Below are 17,898 nucleotides of genomic sequence, written 5' to 3'. Positions count from 1 at the left end.
CATGAGATTTTAAGATGCTATAGCTTTTAAATACTTAATCTTACTAGTTTTGCTGCTATTTTTTGATTAGCAGGCATATTAAATCTAATGCTAAAAATAGCAAACATATTGCTAAATTAGATCATATATAAATAACTTACAGTGGCCTCATTAACATTTTCCTGTCAGGTATTAGTTAACTTATTAATGTGAATTCATGACCAAAAATGAGAAGACAAATTAAAAAAAGGTTTAAATTAAAATCTATGTTGAGAAACATGGAGAGAGATGGGTTCTATGGGCTGTAAGATCTAAAACCTACACTTAGTATCATTCTGTGCATTCAGTAATCAACAAATTTCCCAGAGACAGACAAATGATGCAATAAACTGCAGACCAGGGCCAAGGCGAGGCCATAGCCAAGCAATTACAAATTTGAGAGGCCTCCTTACTTGTCTAGCAGCGAAGTTTTGGGGGTTGAGCCCTGTGCCGATTGCTCCAAGGCTGACGTTGGGTAGTGTGGAACCAGAGGGAGACAGCTTGTAGCTGGGAGAAGGGGAGAAGGGAGAGCAGGGAGCCTCATCCCCAAGGCACCCATCTTGATTGGAGAAAGGCAAAGTCAGCTGAAAGGTAGTAGGAGTTAGCCAATCACAATGAGTGTTGGTTAGTGAAGCAACAGAATGCAAGAAGGGAAAGAGAGAGACACTAGGAATAAACAAAGTGAGAGCGTATTAGCAATAATCCAGGAGGGAATTTGGATCTGATCATCATCATCATATTCTGCCCAACAGATACCATCTGTCATCTTCTTTGATAGAGTTTTATTTTCACATTCTGACCACTGCACTAGATAAATGTTGCCAGACATTTCTTTTTCTTTCTTTTTCTGCATCTAATATTGATTACACTGTGTGGCTCCTGGAACAGAAGCTAGTGCAATCTTCTTAGAAGTATGTTGCTGCCTGAACCAGCATTAGTGATGTCAAATGTGCCAGAACTAAACATTTTGGTCTTAACTGCTTTATGAAGACCAGGAGCACTGCAAATTGGTATTTTTGAAACAAGGAATAATGTTTTCCATTAGAAATGTCAAAAATTACACACACAAAAAAAGGTATAAATTATTTGTCTCTGTCAGGTAGTTGAGAGTTTGAAAAGCATACCATTGTAACTAAATACAAACCACTAGGAAAGTGGGAAGGATAAAGAGTTCTTTCAAAACTGAAGGCAAGGCCTTGGGAAATACAAGTGTTTGCACAAAACCCAAAAGGCATTTTGTAGCTGCACAGCAGAAGGGGGGAAAATAATTCAGAATAAATTTCTCTCCAAATTTCTTCTTACATGCTTTGAGTGTGCACTATCCATCAAACTTCATGAATATTTCAAAACCTAGACCTTGGTCACAACACTTGCATGCTAAAGACAGATGGTTCTAGCTCTTGCCCAATCACCTATTGACATCCACTATTCTCATGTCACCACTTCAATGCAGGTGATGTTTTGTGTTTGGCTTGAGTTCAGTAATTCTATGCTTCCTCTAGAATCAGCTGTCAAAATTTGACAATGGGAATGAAAGCAGTTCTCCTGAATTATTTTCTTAAAGAATTCAACTCACCTTCTCAAAATAAGGCCCACTATCTGTGGTTCCCATGTCTTTGGAATTAGGTGGACGGAACCCAGATCGATCCTTCCTCATGATATCATTAAAATCCCCGAGATTCATTGCTCGCTTGTCCACGTCAAATTTCTTATCTGAAAGGACATAAACAGAGTGAAAATTTCAAGAACCAAGAGTGACCCTGCCCACCCTGCTCTCTAGGGTGCTGGTTATAAGCTTTTTCTGCTCTTTGGAGAGAAGGTCAGCAGAGATCTCACTGGTATAAGCTGCTGGGTTTTGTCCCTGGGATACATGTGGATTCTTTATTAGAGGCAACACAAGACATGTATCTGCTGCAAGCTGTCTTCCATGGAAGACAGAGAAAGCCTTAGGGCTAATCTGATACACATCTGGCTGAGAAAATATTTAGACAGTTATTGATGTGTTTGATAAATACAACTTGCTCATAAATTTGTATTTCTCAGTGAGAGAAGTTGTCTGTTTTTGCTGTTTTTGTTATTTTAGCATCTGCTAGATAAATGCTGGGGTCGTGAAACACAGGTATGGGGGAGGAAGATCAGAGACCCAGTTGTTGCCTTGAAATTTAAAGTTTGAGAGCTGCACACAGCCAAAAGCATTCATATGACTTAAACAATGCAATCTCCTAGATGGACCTATCACTCCCATTTTCCTCTCATAGCTCTATAAATGTTATTATATGCTACCATGATCAGAGCCCATGACGTTTACAGAGCAGACTGCATACTTCTCTTACTACCCAAGATTGTTTTCTTTTCATCTTAAATTTTTTTTTTTTTTTTTTTTTTTTTTTTTAAAGTTCCACAGGGTGAGCAATAGTATTACAAAGAAAATCCCACAGACTAGGGCTGACACTACAGTCTCTTCGACTGCAATGGAAGAGTCTTGTCAGTAATGAAAACAGCAACCTGAGGGCCGAGTCCAGCGGCATCACAGGTTTCAGGATGTTATTATCCCTCTTGAAAAAACTGGAAGATGTGGCACAACACAGCCTGCGGTCCTCTACAACGCCAATGCTTGGAGTGAAGAGCAAGGCTGATTCTTTAGGTGGGACACTCCCTCTCCACAGTTAACCAGTGACTGCCATGTCCTACTTTCCTACAGTGGGTACACATCACTTCTTTATACTCCTTCCTGGCTCTTGCAATCTTTTGAGTTTTCAAGCTCTACCTAGTGTCTTAAATGGACCTTACACAGAGTAAGCACTTAATAAATGTCCACTGAATCGCACCATCCAAAGTTAACACAGGGCAGAAGATCCCAACAGCACATCATTAACACCAGTACATTCCAATCCTAACTGGAGTGATACACACCTACAGACAAATCCATTTTGCTGCTTGGATTATCTTCAGTTTGACTCTGAAAATTCAAATAAAAAAACAGATGAGAGAAAATTAAGGGTATGCAATGTTCAAATCAGAGAAGAAGTGGCATTATTCATGTGAAAGCCACCTCTTACCACTGGCACTACACGAGATCTTCTGAAATGAACTTTATGCTGGAATGAAGACCTTAACATTTTTAATACACTAACTAGTTTGATTGCTGCTGGTGCCTATAATTCATAAAATTAAATTTTCACATATGATCAGTGTCATACACCTATTGACAGAGAAACGGCCAGACAGTTGTGTGGAGAAATAAACCCCTATCCTCAAGCTCCAGTCAGTCCAGGATCAAATTCCATGAATGGCAGCCAAACCATGACGACTTCTTCTTGTGACTCGTCAAGTCACCAAGTCTTGAAAGATGCAGCTAAGTCATCTGTCTGTTGGCAACAGGTCAGGGTGTCCCCACAATGTTCTCAAGAAATAAGGAAATTAGAAATCCACAAGAATTCCCTACATAATTAATCCCTATAGTTTTCCTATTTTGTTGTTCTCTTTTAAAAGTTATAATATGAAAACTGACACAGCAGTGTTAAGGAAAACTGTATGAATTTAAGTGTTTGCTGTTTTATTCTCTAAGGAAAGGAAAAGGACACAAAGACAACAAATTGAAGCCCTCATCTTTAAATGCTGTAGTATATCATTAAGAATAAAAGAACAGAAAGCAAATGTAATTCAAAAGATCAAGAACACCGCTTAATTAGTTTCTAAATTTGTATTATTACATGACAACCTGGCAGTGAACTTAAAATTCATATTGACCTAAAATTTGGGATACATTATACATATGAGAAAAATAAAACTTACCAGCAATCCCATATTTGAAAACTGTTTGGCAAGAGGATTCATCCATGAATCATTGTTTCCTCCTTTTAGTGAGCACTACAGAAATGAAATATGTAACCTCAGAAACGCATAATGCATCTCCCCCTACTGAGTTGCAAAAGTGCACACTGAAAACTTCGAACCAACAGTTTAACTTTGTGAACCTTATTTCTCTAAGTTACTTTGGCATTTTAATGTTAGTTGTAATGATTAAAATAACAATTAAATAAACTCTAGTTCTGTTTTCATTCTTTCTTTACTCATCACTCCAAACTAGAAGTAACTAGAAAGACATTTGGTGCTTTTTACTTTTTAAATGGAAAGTCATCACTATGGATTTTGTAAAATGTAATTTCTGGGTGCTACCACTTCCACTGTCAGTGGGCTGCTCTTCTTGTGACACAAGCTAGTCTGTATTAGGAGAAAAGAAAGAGTTGATGTGGGTGCATGTTATTTGGAAGGAATCTACTTAACCGAACATTATTCTCTGTGTGAATGCACTGAAAACTCAACAGCGTAGTACCTCATCTGTTTCACAGCACAGAGAGGACTGGTAGAAGAGACTATCACCTATCTCCTGGGCAAAGGAAGGCAGAGTGGAATTTGTTTTTCAATGGGATAAGGCAGACTCCCCTGAACAAGGCACCAGTCATCAGCTCACTTCCACTTCTGTGAAGAAGGTAGGTGGGACTATGATGGGAACTTGGTAGGACAGGGTAGGATGGGGTCATGTTATGGTTTGCATCTAACACTGTTTCCCCTTCTAAAGCTCATGTGTTAGGCCAAGGCAGCAATATTCAGAGGTAAAAAGATTAGATTATGAGAGCTGTAACCTCATTGGTGTGGATTAATCCATTTGATGAAGTAATAATTTGAATGGACTACTGGGTGGTATCTGAGACAAGGGGGTATGGCTAGAGGAGGTTAAGTCATTGTAGGTGTGCCCTTGGAAGTTATATCTTGTCACTGTCTCTTCCCCATATGTCCCCCACTTCCTGATTGCCACGAGCTTGGCAGCTTTCTACCACCACACTCTTCCAACCACGATGTTCTGCCTCTCCTCAGGCCCAGCAAAGAAGTTGGTTGCCCACAGACAGAGACCCTGAAACTGTGAGCCAAAATAAACTTTCCCTCCATTAAGTTGTTCTTATCATGTATTTTGATGAAAGTGACAAAAACTGACTAACATAAGCCTTATACACTTATGCATTCTTTAGGCAGAAATTATGTGTTCTGATATTTATTTTATTATTATTATTTTATTATTATCATATTTATTTTATTATTTTTTAAAGTGATAAGGTACTTATGTTTAGTTACAGATTTTGAGGTTGAAAAGTCCTCCCTGGAAGGAAAAGGGGAAGTTGTTTCTTAACAGGTACAGGGTTTTAGTTTTGTAAGATAAAAACGATTCTGTTTTGATGGTAGCTTAATAGCATAAATATAATTAAAGGTCTCAACTATACACTTAAAATGGCTATGATGGTAAATGTCATGTGTATTCTACCACAATATTTTGAAAAAGGTCCTCAGAATGAAAGTCTCAGAATCACTGGCACAGGAGCTGAAGTACCCAACTTCCAATTAACTCAATTAAATAACTCTTGGTTGTCATATGAGTAGGGGATTCACTAGTACCTGCACTCAGTCAAGATGGACTCTCTGTTAATTTGTAAATGACCAAAATGCTGTCAAAAGCAGACTAGAGATCATAAGGTATAAAGATGCTGAAAAGTTTACTGAATAATTCCTTTTGTGATGGGAGTAAGGAAATCAAAGTCCTTAGAAAAAGGGAAAACTTATAAAGAATTGCTTCAACAAAATGTCTCCTTGAGAAACAAACTGTCTTATGCTTCAGAAGAAACTTAGGGTATTTAACTAAATCAGTACCTCTTAGGCAAAGGGGAGAAAGGCCATCAGAAGGCCTTCTAAGACAGCATCAGGTGTTTGAAACCTGGAAGAATACTAGTTGTGAAGTGTTTCATAGGACAACAGTTCTTGCAGGTTGAAATTCAGTATATGCTTATTTCTATCATTTTGTGTGTGTGTAGAATTAAAAAAAAAGGAGAGCGCTACTGCCAAGGCAATGGTTCAGGTGAAAAGACTATTCAAAGCCCTGGAGCTGGGGATGCAACCGAGTGGAAGAGTGCTTGCCTAGCATGCACAGGGCCCTAGGCTCCAAACCAGCACTGCAAACAAACACAACAACTCATTAAATTATGCAAATTCAAGGAGAAATTAAGTTGTTATAAGATATGGAAAGTGAAAAGTTTGGAACTCAATTTGGAACACGATGTAGAGAAATCACCTAGATGCTATGTAACAAGGGCACACAATGGTACTTTGTTTTGTTGGGAGGAAGGTTCTGGGCTTTGGGCTTTCACTAATCAGGTCAAACTGCAATAAGACTGCCTGGTGAAGCCAGTATAATCTTCCTTTAGTTTCTCTTGTACATCTCCATGGGATTTTACCTAAGAACTTCTTTGGCTTTCTAATGTAAATGCATAAAGCATTTTTAAAACACGCTTGGAGAGTTTCCAATGAACTGTTATAATGTGGAAGCAAAAACCAAAAGATGACCTTGCATCTTAGAAAATTCCTTTGTACCCACAGCAACAGTTCTGTAGTGCAATGTTTCAAGGTCGTAGGGAAGGAGAACAGGGATAAAAGGGAAGCAGTTACTGGTTCATAAGGAAATACTTCCCCTTACTTAAGATCTCTGAGGCTCTGGCTCCCACATCCCTTCCACTAACACATTCTCAGTTCTGCCTTCTAAGAATGAGTAAGCAAGTGGAGGACTACCTTCATTTGTTTCTTTCCTCCTTGTCCCCAGCTTGCGGAGTTGTGGGAGGAAGCACTTCCCTGAGAGCCGGTGGTGTTCCAGACTCCTCCATCATCCTCCTCTTCCCAGCTGGGATGTCGAGTTCCTGTGACTGGCCCATCACTCTCCCCCCAGCCATCTTGCATAGATTTGGAATCTTTAAGGAAAAAAATGAATCAAGTGTTTGCAATAAGTACATCTTTGTGATTTGATCTATTCCTGGAGAACTAGGAAGGCAAATACTCATATTTTAGAGCAGGAAATGAACCACACAATTGAGATTTTTCTGACCTCTGGTTCAATACTTTTCCCCCTGCACCAAGTTGACAGGAATTCCAACACTGAAAAGAGCCTATCAGTCAGGCGCAGTGGTGCATGCCTGTAATCCCGGTGGCTTGGGAGGCTGAGGAAGGAGGATCACGAGTTCAAAGCCAGCCTCAGCAACTTTGTGAGGCCCTAAGCAATTCAGTGAGACCCTTCTCTAAATAAAATACAAAATAGGGCTGGGGATGTGGCTCAGTGGTGAGTGCCCCAGTTCAATGCCTGGCACGCCCCTCAGAAAAAAGAACGTATCACAATTACAAGAATTTTCACAAGAATCTTAATGAGCAAGGTTTATCTTAGGCCTAGTTTTACCCTCCTAAATGTACATTATGTGCTCTGTATACAACAGACATTAGAAACAGGTACATCTTATTTGGAATGATGTAGATAAGAATATGAAAAAGAACAAAGAATTCATAAAGACCTGGAATACAAAAATTATGGTGAAAAAAATTCACTAGACTGTATTAGCAGTGGTTTTGAAAAGACAGGAGATGATGTAGTGGCACATGTCTGCAATCCCAGTGACTCCAGAGGCCAAGGCAGGAGGATCCCAAGTTTGAGGCCAGCCTCAACAACTTATTGACGGCTGGGTAGTGGTAAAGTTCAATCCCCAACAACCCCCTACCCAAAAAAAGAGGTACAAAATGTGGAATGTGGAGGACAGAAGGGAAGGGGAGAAAGACACCAGGAAAATCAAAGAAGAGGGCTGTAATGTTTAAAAGACACAAGGCATCAGTATTCAGACTATTCTATTAACATCTACACACTTTGTATGTGTTTGTGTGTGTGTGTCATTGCTGGGGATCAAACCAAGGGTCTCACACATTCTAGGCAAGTGACATCCCCTTTAACCAAGATCTTTAAACTTGACGATTAAGATAAATCCTTAATTTCCCTCCAAAAATATGGTATGGAATTAGATTAGCCTATTTAGAAACTTCATGAACATCTTTCTTTTGTGGACTTAGCTTCATGTGAAGCACAGAGCAAAAAGTGGCTCTTTCAGGACCTTTTTGAATGACTACTGCCATCCTCTGGGGCCAGGCCCACGACAGTCACACAATCGATTTCTTCTGTGGCATTTCATGCCCCCAGGAGGTCCAGGTAAAGGAAAGGGAGTTCCTTGTCAAGGTAGCAAGAGGCAGGACTGGGATGCTATCCTCCCTGCTGCCAGGGTGTTATCCAGTGATAACCAGAACTGTTTTCTCTGCATAAGGGTTACTAATTTACATAATCCTGTATTAAGTTTATATTATGGCTTAAACTATGTAAACACAGGCTTTATACCACACTTATACACTTATACATTCTTTAGGCATAAGTGGTATAAAGCAATAGGAATCTAAATATAAAACAAGCAATAGGAATCTAAATATAAAAACTACACTGTCCCACCAGGTGCAGTGGTGCAAGCCTATAATCCCAGTGGCTCGGGAGGCTGAGGCAAGAGGATAGAGAGTTCAAAGCCAGCCTCAGCAACTTAGTGAGACTCTGTCACTTTTATAAATAAAAATATAAAAAGGGCTGGAGATGTGGTTCAATGGTTGAGTGCCTCTGGGTTCAATTACCAGTACCAAAAACAAAGACTGCCCTTTATAAAAATGAAAACATACAGGTGAACCCTCTTCTTTTAGAGAAAAGAGCTTAACTTTTTAACATGACATTCCATATGATAAAAATGTTTTAAGAAATAATGTTTCTTAGAAAAGGGGGGAATGCAAGCAAGTGAGCAGGACTGGAGCTCTGATTTTAAACTACAAGACTCATAATATCAAACTTAATGCATCCAGAGGCTAGAGAAGTCACAGATGAACTACTAGCATCACCTGTAGGATCTAACCCTTCCTCTGTGCACTGCACATTCAAATCACTCAGAAAAAGGACATCAGCTCTATAACTACGAATGCTGCTGAAGAGAAAACATTACAGAATATGGAAAAACATGAAGGTTTGTGATGGAAAAAAAGAGATTCTGAGGTTGGGAAATCAAAAATATTCTGAAGGTCCTTCTGAAAGGCCTCCCTGTGTTGAGGGTCAATGTGGATCTATTTCAAGTTCATGTGGTGACATATTCCACAATGAAAACTAACCTCACAATGAAAAACGTGAAAACAAAGTCTTCACAAAACTTGGGATTTCTGTGAAGCTCAGGAGATTCAGGAGATCTTTGCTTTTGTTTTTGCAGTAACAAGGATTGAGCCCAGGTACACTCTGCCAATGAGTCATATATCTGGCCTTTTTAATTTTGTGACAGGGTCTTGATAGCCTCGAACTTGCCATTTTCCTGCCTCTTGTGTTGCTTGGATTACAGGCATGCACTACCACACCTGGCAAGATACATGACTTACAACACAGTAGTTACATAGGCACAAGTGTGAATTTCTAAAACAAAGCTAATATATTCCTTGCCAGGTAATGTAAGTGTCTTAATTATCATAGGATAAAGTTAACCACAGAATCTTTTTTCTTCTTCAAATTTTGAACATTCCATGAAATTTCATTTTTTAATAAATATACTCCCTTAAAATCTGCTATGTTTTAGAAAAGAAATGTTAAAGCACTTTTAAGAAAGTTACAAAGAAGTGAAAATGGACACTTGAAATTTAATTTTTTAAATTTAGGAACATCCAATGGAATGCCACAGCATGAGTCTACGAAGTTTTGCAAAATTATAGTGCCAGCTGGAGCAAGTGTAGCTTACCATTTTCAACAATTATGAGTAAGTAGGATGTTCTTCATTTAAAAATTGGAATGAAGAAATCTTTGTCAGGTTAAAAAAACCTGAAAGTGCTCTTACGTGGGTGGATGAATGAAAAGAGAAAAACAAAAGCCAAGTACAGAAGGACGAAGTCCCTGGCAAAGACCACGTTCCACATTAGAAGCCAGGGAGCTCTTCTGAGGCCAGCACCGGCATCTTGGCCAGACACTGTCTCAAAGTAAAAATAAATAAACAAAAAGGGTTGGGTGTGCACCTCAGTGCTGGAGCACCCCTGGGTTCAATCTTCTGTCCCCCCCCCCCCCAAAAAAAACCTCTTTATATCATACTAAAAAAAGTAGATGTGCAAAATAGATAAAACAACATATTTAAATTACTGGATTAAAATGCATTACATCAAAATTACAGTTCTGACCAGATACCCAATCTAGCTTAAAAATATATATATATATATATATTAATTTATGATTTCTGGTCCATTGTAAACACATTCCAAGAAGAGCCACCACCATTTTATACTATTTGATACTATTTAGTGTTCAAGGTCCTGAATTGACAGTTTAAACACTAAGCGCTCCTCACCAAAACGTCTGACTTCCACATTGACAAAGAATACCTTAAAATTAAAAACGCAGTCTACTTACTGGGTTTCATGGCGTTGGAAGCGTTGGAGGGTGTGCTCCCCCAGCCCGAGGTCGATGCTCCTGCATCGTCCATCTCTCCCCACCCAGGACTGCTTTCATTTGGTTCACCCCAAGCTGAAGTCCCGTTATCTGGAGCAGGTGGTGTGCTTTTACTCCAGACTGTAAAAAAGAAATGTGTCCTTAAGAATGATCTGTTAAACAGCTCATATCCAGAGGGCGTGGGCGGTGACAAGAAGAGGCACACATACATTCTCTTGGCAGAAACAAGACAAGGTTCAACCTCCGTGAAGCCTATCTGGCAATACCACTTTAAAGAGTCCAAGGGCACATCACTTTTGACCAGTACCTCTACTTGTCCGGAAATCTACCATAGACATATGTCAAAGTCAAAGTCAAAGTCAACAACATTATACACCCAACAGCCACTGCATCACTGTTAGAAAAACCTGGAAGCAACCTACATATCTATCAGAAGGGGGCAAGTTAGGGACCAATCAGGGGTCCTCCATAAAATGAATACTAAATATGAAGCAATTCAAAGACCTGTATATGCTAACATGGAAAGCTTAAAAGAGGATGAAAACACCAAGATGAATAACACTGTAGAGTGTAACCCCTTTAAAATTTTCAAAGGATAGATATATTTTGCCAATATATTAGAATAAGATATATGAAACAAACTTCTAAGAGATCACCTATAGAGAGATCCAAAGGGTTAAGACACTTATTTCTTATCTTTTGCTTTTCTGTACAATTTGAGCAGTTTTTACTTAGTGAATATCATTTTTTTTTTAACATAAGCAGTTTTTATTCTACATGGGGAGTTAAGGTGTGACCTTTGTTTCCTTCCTCATTCTTTTCAATACTTGGGAAAAAATGAACTAGTTTAAATGTCATCATTTTCTAAGTGGCCATAAGTGAATTCATTGAATACAAGGTTACTTTAAGGAGTGGAAAACTGATCATTAATATCATAATTAATTGTAACTAAAAAAAAGACTTGAAATATACATCCCCTTAATATATGGAATGACATACTTTTCTGGGGACATTCAAGTCATGATAAACTGAGAATGAAATTACCAGTTACTTTTAACTAACCAGATAAGATGCTTTCTATTCAAATGGTCAGGGAACAGAGATTAATCCCATATAACTGATTAACCTGAGATAACTAACTTTAATGCAAAGTATACTCCCTTGCAGAGGTGATCATCACGGATCATCCGGAAAGAGACCTCAAGTGCCCAGACACCAGCTCTGCTGCAGCATTATGACGACCTCTGCAAGAACAACAGAGAGCTTCCCTCTATTTGAGGGTGGGGAGGACAGGCACCAGGGATGAGTGTGCAGGCAGAATCTGGATGGAAACTGGGATGGTTCTGCTTTTGCTACCACTTTAGCTCTTTTTTCAGAACTCCTTTTTCCCCACTTTTTGCAAGGCCAAGGACTGAATCCAGGGCTTTGTGCACACCAGCCAGCACTCTACCTATGAGCTACATCCTCAGCCCAAGTTCTTTATTTTTAAATTTAGAGCATAGTTTAGTTGTTAAGATGTTAAAACTTTTGGATTCTTCAGACCAAGACAATTACAGAGAAATAATTCTGCAGATTAACACAGGGTTGCTATTTCTTCCTCTTGCCACAAAAGAATACCACAATCTACTAGCAGCAGCTCCTAATGCCAGCATCTTATAGAAAAATAGGTTCTCTAGCAACAGAGTAGAAACTGCAGGAAAGACTCTCAGAATGAAACTAAGTCGAATAAATAAACCTTAATTAAAACGCCTTGGTCTAGGCTCTTTTCTCCATCAAATGTATTTGAAAAAGTCATTGCTTACCGGATGCTGATTTTCCAGTCATTGGGGTGGGCAGGTTCGGTTCTCGAGGTGCTGGGCCCCCTTGGGAATTCTTATCCCACAGGTTCACATTCTTGTAGTTGTAACTGCTAGGGTCTCCCCATGCTGAAGTGCCATCATCGATGTCCATTTTCCGACTAATTGACTGTGGGGATGGCTCTTCCCAACCGCTGGGTTCCTCATCCTTGGGGGTTGTGGGCTGGGGTCCGCTGCTCCAGTTGGAATTGGAAGGTCGAACACTGCCTGGAGGTGGTGGGGGTGGGCCTCCCCATGAACCAGAAGCCTCTGGTTGTGGTGGCGGTGGCTGCTGTGGCTGCTGTGGTGGTTGGTGCTGTTTATTCCAGGAACTGGGCTGCCTGCCTGTCTCAGCCCATGCAGGGGACCTTTTGCAATCTTCCCACCCACCTTTTGAAGCTAGGCTTGCATTCCCACCGTTTCCCCAAGTTCCAATTTCGTTCTGCCCTCCTTCCCCCCACCCAGCCACAGGCTTACTTGTAGAACTTTCCCAGTTGCTGTTTTTTGCTGGATCAACTTCCTCTCCCCAACCATTCTTCCCAGAAGTCCATCCTTGATTGGGCTGGCGTCCACCCCCCCACCCCTGATCCTTGCTGGAATTCTCATTCCAGGAGGAAGGTGTCTTTTCATCTGGTCGTCCTCCTCCCCAGTTGGAAGAGTTGTTCTTATAGTCATTCCAGCCTCCTGCATTCTTGGGGTCTTTCCACTCCGTAGAGGCTGAGAGCTCCCCCCATCCAGACTTCATTTGATTGCTTTGGCTGGGTGCATCTCCCCAGCCCCCTGAGTTCTTGGTCTGTGTGGCAGCGCTCTCCCACCCCTCAGTTCCTTTGTCAGATTTCCCCTCAGGCCTTGGCACCTCTTCAATATCCCACATCGTGTCCTGCTTAATTTGAGTTTGGCCCCAGCCAGTGTTTGACAGCACCCTGGGATCCAAATCAGTCCGGCTCAAAAGAGTCTGCAAGACAGCCTGGCAATCAGGATGTGTGGGCCTGTAGGACCGACGGCCAGAATTATGACTGTCACTACTTCCTGCTTTGTGGTTGCTTCCAGTGCTTTGACCTCCAACTTCACTTCCTGTGGAGCTGGAAGATCTTCCCCAACAGGGAGCCTGGGCATTGCCTTGGTTTTCAGGGAGGGGGTGGCCCTTTTGATTGTCCCATGCTCCAGTGCTAGAATTTGGTTGGTTTGGACCACTCCATTCTCCAATTTTCAACTCATCAGACCCAGTCGGCTGTTTCCATTCTCCCTGAGAGACCCCAGATGTCATTTTGTTCCCTTCACCCCATTTGTTGTCATTAGAGTCCTGAGGGCCAAAGTTCCAGGACCCACCCGTAGACCTGTTATTACTGTCCCAAGAGTCATTTTTTGACCCAGTTGATTTCTGAACAGAAGCTCCTTTCCAGGAGTCCTCTCTGTCTTTTCCATTGTTCCCATTGTTTCCAGAATTGCTTTGTCCAGAGACTGTGTCAGTTCCAGAAGGCCCCCTAGCTGCACCCCAAGATCCAACACTCCCAGTTTTTCTATCTCCAGTGCTTTGTGAAGGGGCATCAGTGCTCCTGGAGGTGTTCCCCAAGCCCATTCCAAAGGGCATTCCCTTATTCTCCATGGGGTTTGGTGAACTTAAGTTCAAGGAGTTAGTGTTTCCATTTTTTGGTCCATCAGTGTTATGAATTTGAGCCTGTTCTCTGCCAGAGACAACAAAATTAACACCCGCATTTTCCATCTTTGACTGCTGTTCCCTGGATGCCTGACCTACTGTGCTAGCCTGTGCACTGGAATTACTATTATCCGTTTCCAATGCCCCTTTCCTAGAAGTTCCTTCTTGGACCAGCGCTGGCCAGGCAGATGGGTTGCTATTTGGGTTAAAGTTGCTGAAGCCAGAGCCAGGTCCAATTCTGTCCTGACCACTCACATTCCTCCAATTTCCAAGTCCATTGTTGCTCTCTGTGGTAGAGTTGGAAGATTGAATAGATTTAGCCTTAGGGTCAGATTTCCAGACCCCAAGATTACATTCGTTCCCAGAACTTGCAGACTGGCACTGGCTCCCTTTGCCTTTGTTACTAGTGGTGCTTCCTGGCAGAGTGCTCTTCTCAGAGCCAGGGTTCGAGGCACTGTTGTTATCGGTGGTGTTTTCGGAAGAAGATTCAGTGTCTTTGCTGGCAATACAAGGCCACTCTTCCATGTCAGACCCGTCTACAATCACCTTGTCCCAGATGTGAATTGGGTTGGGGGAGGTGCCGTTGTTGGAGGAGGCTCCCGGGCCCCAAGTGGAATTTGCATAATTTGAAGCAGCAGCACCTCCAAGGGTTGACTCTGGAAAAAGAGTTCATCTCATCAATCACAGCTGCCATGATGCATTATCAATAATAACACCTGGGGCTAAAACTGCCCCTACGAAAGCTTATCCCATCTCCCCACAGACTGGCTTCTCTGTCCAGATGTTTGTCTTGGTTGATGGCATCACACCTGTCTGAGTCATTGCTTATCTTTCATTTGCCTGCTGCTGTACCTGCTGAATGTAATTCCACCCCATCTCTCTGCCATTTCTATCAGCAGAGAAGGACCTTCTTGTATCTTGAGACAAACGCAACAGTACCCTCAACTTGCCCCACACCTCCAATCTACTCTACACTCCAAGCTGGAGCAACTTTCCTAAAACACACCTTTGAGTCTATCACTGCCATATGAGAGCTTTCCACAGTTTCTTAATGTTCAAGAATAAAGCTAAACTCCTTGACCTGTGGTTTTTGATCAAGATGCTCCATGCCCAGGCCAACCCATATTCCTAGTCTCATCTTCAAAGACTTTCTGAGAGGTATCTATATGCCACAATAGTCTTCTCACCTTGTTTTTTCCTCCTGAATTCACTCATCTTTCCGGGCCCAGTTCAAATAGTATTTCTTCTATGAAGCTGTTTTTGAACTCAAAAACTGAAAATCATCTTTCCCTGTCTAGAGACATTTGTCCAGTGCAGTAGCACCGTGTTCACATCTTTCCTTCCCTGCAGTGTGTGTCCTTGTCAGAGACCGTATCTTCTCTGTGTGTTCCCCACATGGCCAGGGCAGTGCTGCTCAGTGAGCACCTATGGGCTGCTGCTGGGGCAGGTGAGCACAGGAGAGTTGGACACCTTAGTCTGACCTATCAGCCCAGCACGACATATTATGATGACATTTACCATATTGGGGAGTAAAATATGACATGTTTTTAATGAGAAAATTTATTTTCAAGTTATTTTAATTTCTTTAATCGGGCAGTTTTAAATCAATATGACGTTGAAAAAAAGCACTACATAGAACTGTATAAGAAATAAGGAAGTGCAGAACCCCAAACTCTTGAAATGTAGGGGAATCTTTGGTTTGATACATATAAACAAAAGACTGACTCACACTGGACCTATGTTTCTGCATCCTGGCTACAGCGGGAGTGGAAACAGAAGACCATCCTCTCTTATGTTTCTTTGCAACTGGTTCCTGGAGCCAGAAAGGAAGGACTGTGAGGCTCCTCCCTGTCCACCTGGGACTGGCCTGAAGCCACCACAGGAAGCCTCATGGGTAGGGCAACTTCTGCATGCAGCCTGTGTCACCACTAGGTTTGTTCCTGTTCTTACTCTACCAACAACCCGGTGGTGACAGCATTTTCTAGGTAATTTGTTGTTCAAACTCAGAACTCAAATAAAGCATCCTTTTAGTGACAAAAAAACTGACCTGGTCCAAGAATCAATGGTGTCCAAGCTCTGAATTTTAATACAACCTCAAAAGATATATTAGGTTGAAATCTGTTAAATTCTAAAAAAGAAGAGATCTGGAAGTTTTTAGCTGTGGTTGCCTTAGTATTCAGCTCTTAAAAACTCTCGAAACTTGTCTTCATTACAGTGTATAACAAAGTTCAAAATTCAATGTCCCCCCAAAAACAATGATTTTGAAGAATCTAGTAAACAATTATAGAATGGTATTATTTGGTGTCCTCGGCAAGGATTCTGTTGTAACCTCAGGTCACTCTTTCTCTCCTCCTGGCATTCTGGCATCTGAACACGCAGAACAAGCCTCCCTGCAGTCCCACTTCCAATTTGTCCCTGAACACATGTTTGTGGAACCACAGAGCTAACACTACAAGGTTCTTGTCTGAAGAGACAAAGGGCCCCAGGCATGCTGAGCCTCTAGCAGAGCACACTTACAGGACACTAAAGCCCACTTCTAGAGAACTGCCCATGTACATTTTACACTGGGATCCTCTTCCATCTTCTGAATAATTCCAAGTCTCTACTGTTAACGGTTTAACACCAAGTCTCTCAAATAAAGCACTCCCTCTTTAAGACTGTACAGCCCCCGTTCCCAATGCCAGAGCCTCACCTGGCGCAGTCCCACTCTCGCTCTGCAGCAGCGTGCCTGTCACTTGTGCGTTGTTTGGGTTTGCTCCAGGTGCTGTGCAGGGAGGAGGCCCTGCCCCACCCCCGAGCATGCAGGATGGTGGAGGGGGCTGCCCACGTTTTAGTAACACTTTGTGGTCCTGCTGGCAACGGAATCGCGGCGGCACCTCCCGAGGCATGTAGCGGGCGGCGCTTGGCGGTTGTCCGTTCGGCACTGCCACCCTTTTGGCATTGTTGCCACCATTGACTGGTGGCGATGGAGAGCTGCCAATTGGGCTGGCGGCCGTTGGTTGGCTTAAACTTGGTTTCGTCACTTCGGGCACTGAAAGAGATGGGTTAGGAAAGTCTTTGAAATCAAATGAATTTTTCTAGAGATTGTTTTTAAGAGTTTACATGAGCCCAGTTCTAACAAGACAACTCTTCTCTTTTCACTCTACTCTTGAGGGACATAGTTTTTCCAAATTCTTGCCACCGTCTTCAGTTTACCAAGGGTACAGTGGAGGTGGTGGGTGATGGTGAGAAGGATTAAAAGAGAGCAACACCAAGGAATGACATTCCATTAACAAAGCAGGAGACAGAAAGCAATCATCGCTTACTCCTCCAAATCAATAAAGGAATTCCAGAAGGGCTGGCTAGCAGGGATGTTCTCAGCAGAGTCCTTGGTAAAGGGACCAGTCTCGAAGTCCAAGGTCCCCTTCTTCTTGATCCACCTTAAAAGACTGACCTCTGTCTTGGGTGCAATGGCACAGGCCTATAATCCCAGCTACTTGGGGGGGGAGGGGCTAAGGCAGGAGAATCACAAGTTCTACCTAGCAAAACTCTGTCTCAAAATAAATATATTTTTAAAAAAGTGCGGGAGGGGTGGTGCTGGGGATATGACTCTGTGGTACTGGGTTCAATCTCTAGAGTACTGCCAAAAGAAAAAAAAAGAAAAGAAAAAAAGATTGACCATTGTGTTCCTTTCCTATAGTTCCTGGGTGAGGTGCTTAAGGACATTTCATCTGTGCTCCTGTAATACACTGTCTTTCTTTCTCCACCACTGAATTTAGTAGATTATGTTGAAATCCACCATTTATAGGTCCCTCTCCTTCACTGGTCACTAATCCCTCAAGGGAGGGATCATCATTCATCTGTCTTTCCTTAGGGCTCGACACAGAGTAGACGCCACTGGGGAACCTCAGAGCTGGACAGTCACATAATTCAATTTAGTTTTGGCTCCTACAGTCACTTGAACTCAAATGCCTGCTTAGCCATCTATGTAAAAATTGGAAACTTACAAAACTTACAATCTTACAGCTTTTCCCCCCACAAAGACATGG

The 17,898-nt window shown here is 41.8% G+C and overlaps 1 protein-coding gene across 1 annotated transcript in view; it reads right to left on the bottom strand.

Moving 5' to 3' along the window:
* TNRC6B (trinucleotide repeat containing adaptor 6B) overlaps positions 1–17,898 on the bottom strand; it is a 255,936-nt gene that overhangs the window by 43,235 nt on the left and 194,803 nt on the right. Inside the window, 8 exon segments of the mRNA XM_079140810.1 lie at positions 432–602; positions 1,595–1,731; positions 2,932–2,977; positions 3,814–3,888; positions 6,634–6,809; positions 10,340–10,498; positions 12,181–14,526; positions 16,563–16,901. Of these exon segments, the coding sequence (XP_078996936.1) occupies positions 432–602; positions 1,595–1,731; positions 2,932–2,977; positions 3,814–3,888; positions 6,634–6,809; positions 10,340–10,498; positions 12,181–14,526; positions 16,563–16,901 (3,449 nt within the window).

The sequence above is a fragment of the Sciurus vulgaris genome (assembly GCF_902686455.1).
Source record: "Sciurus vulgaris genome assembly, chromosome: 5".
NCBI classification, from domain to species: Eukaryota; Metazoa; Chordata; class Mammalia; order Rodentia; family Sciuridae; genus Sciurus; species Sciurus vulgaris.
The sequence above is the reverse complement of the archived record's forward strand: the minus strand, read 5'-3'. Positions and strand labels throughout refer to the sequence as shown.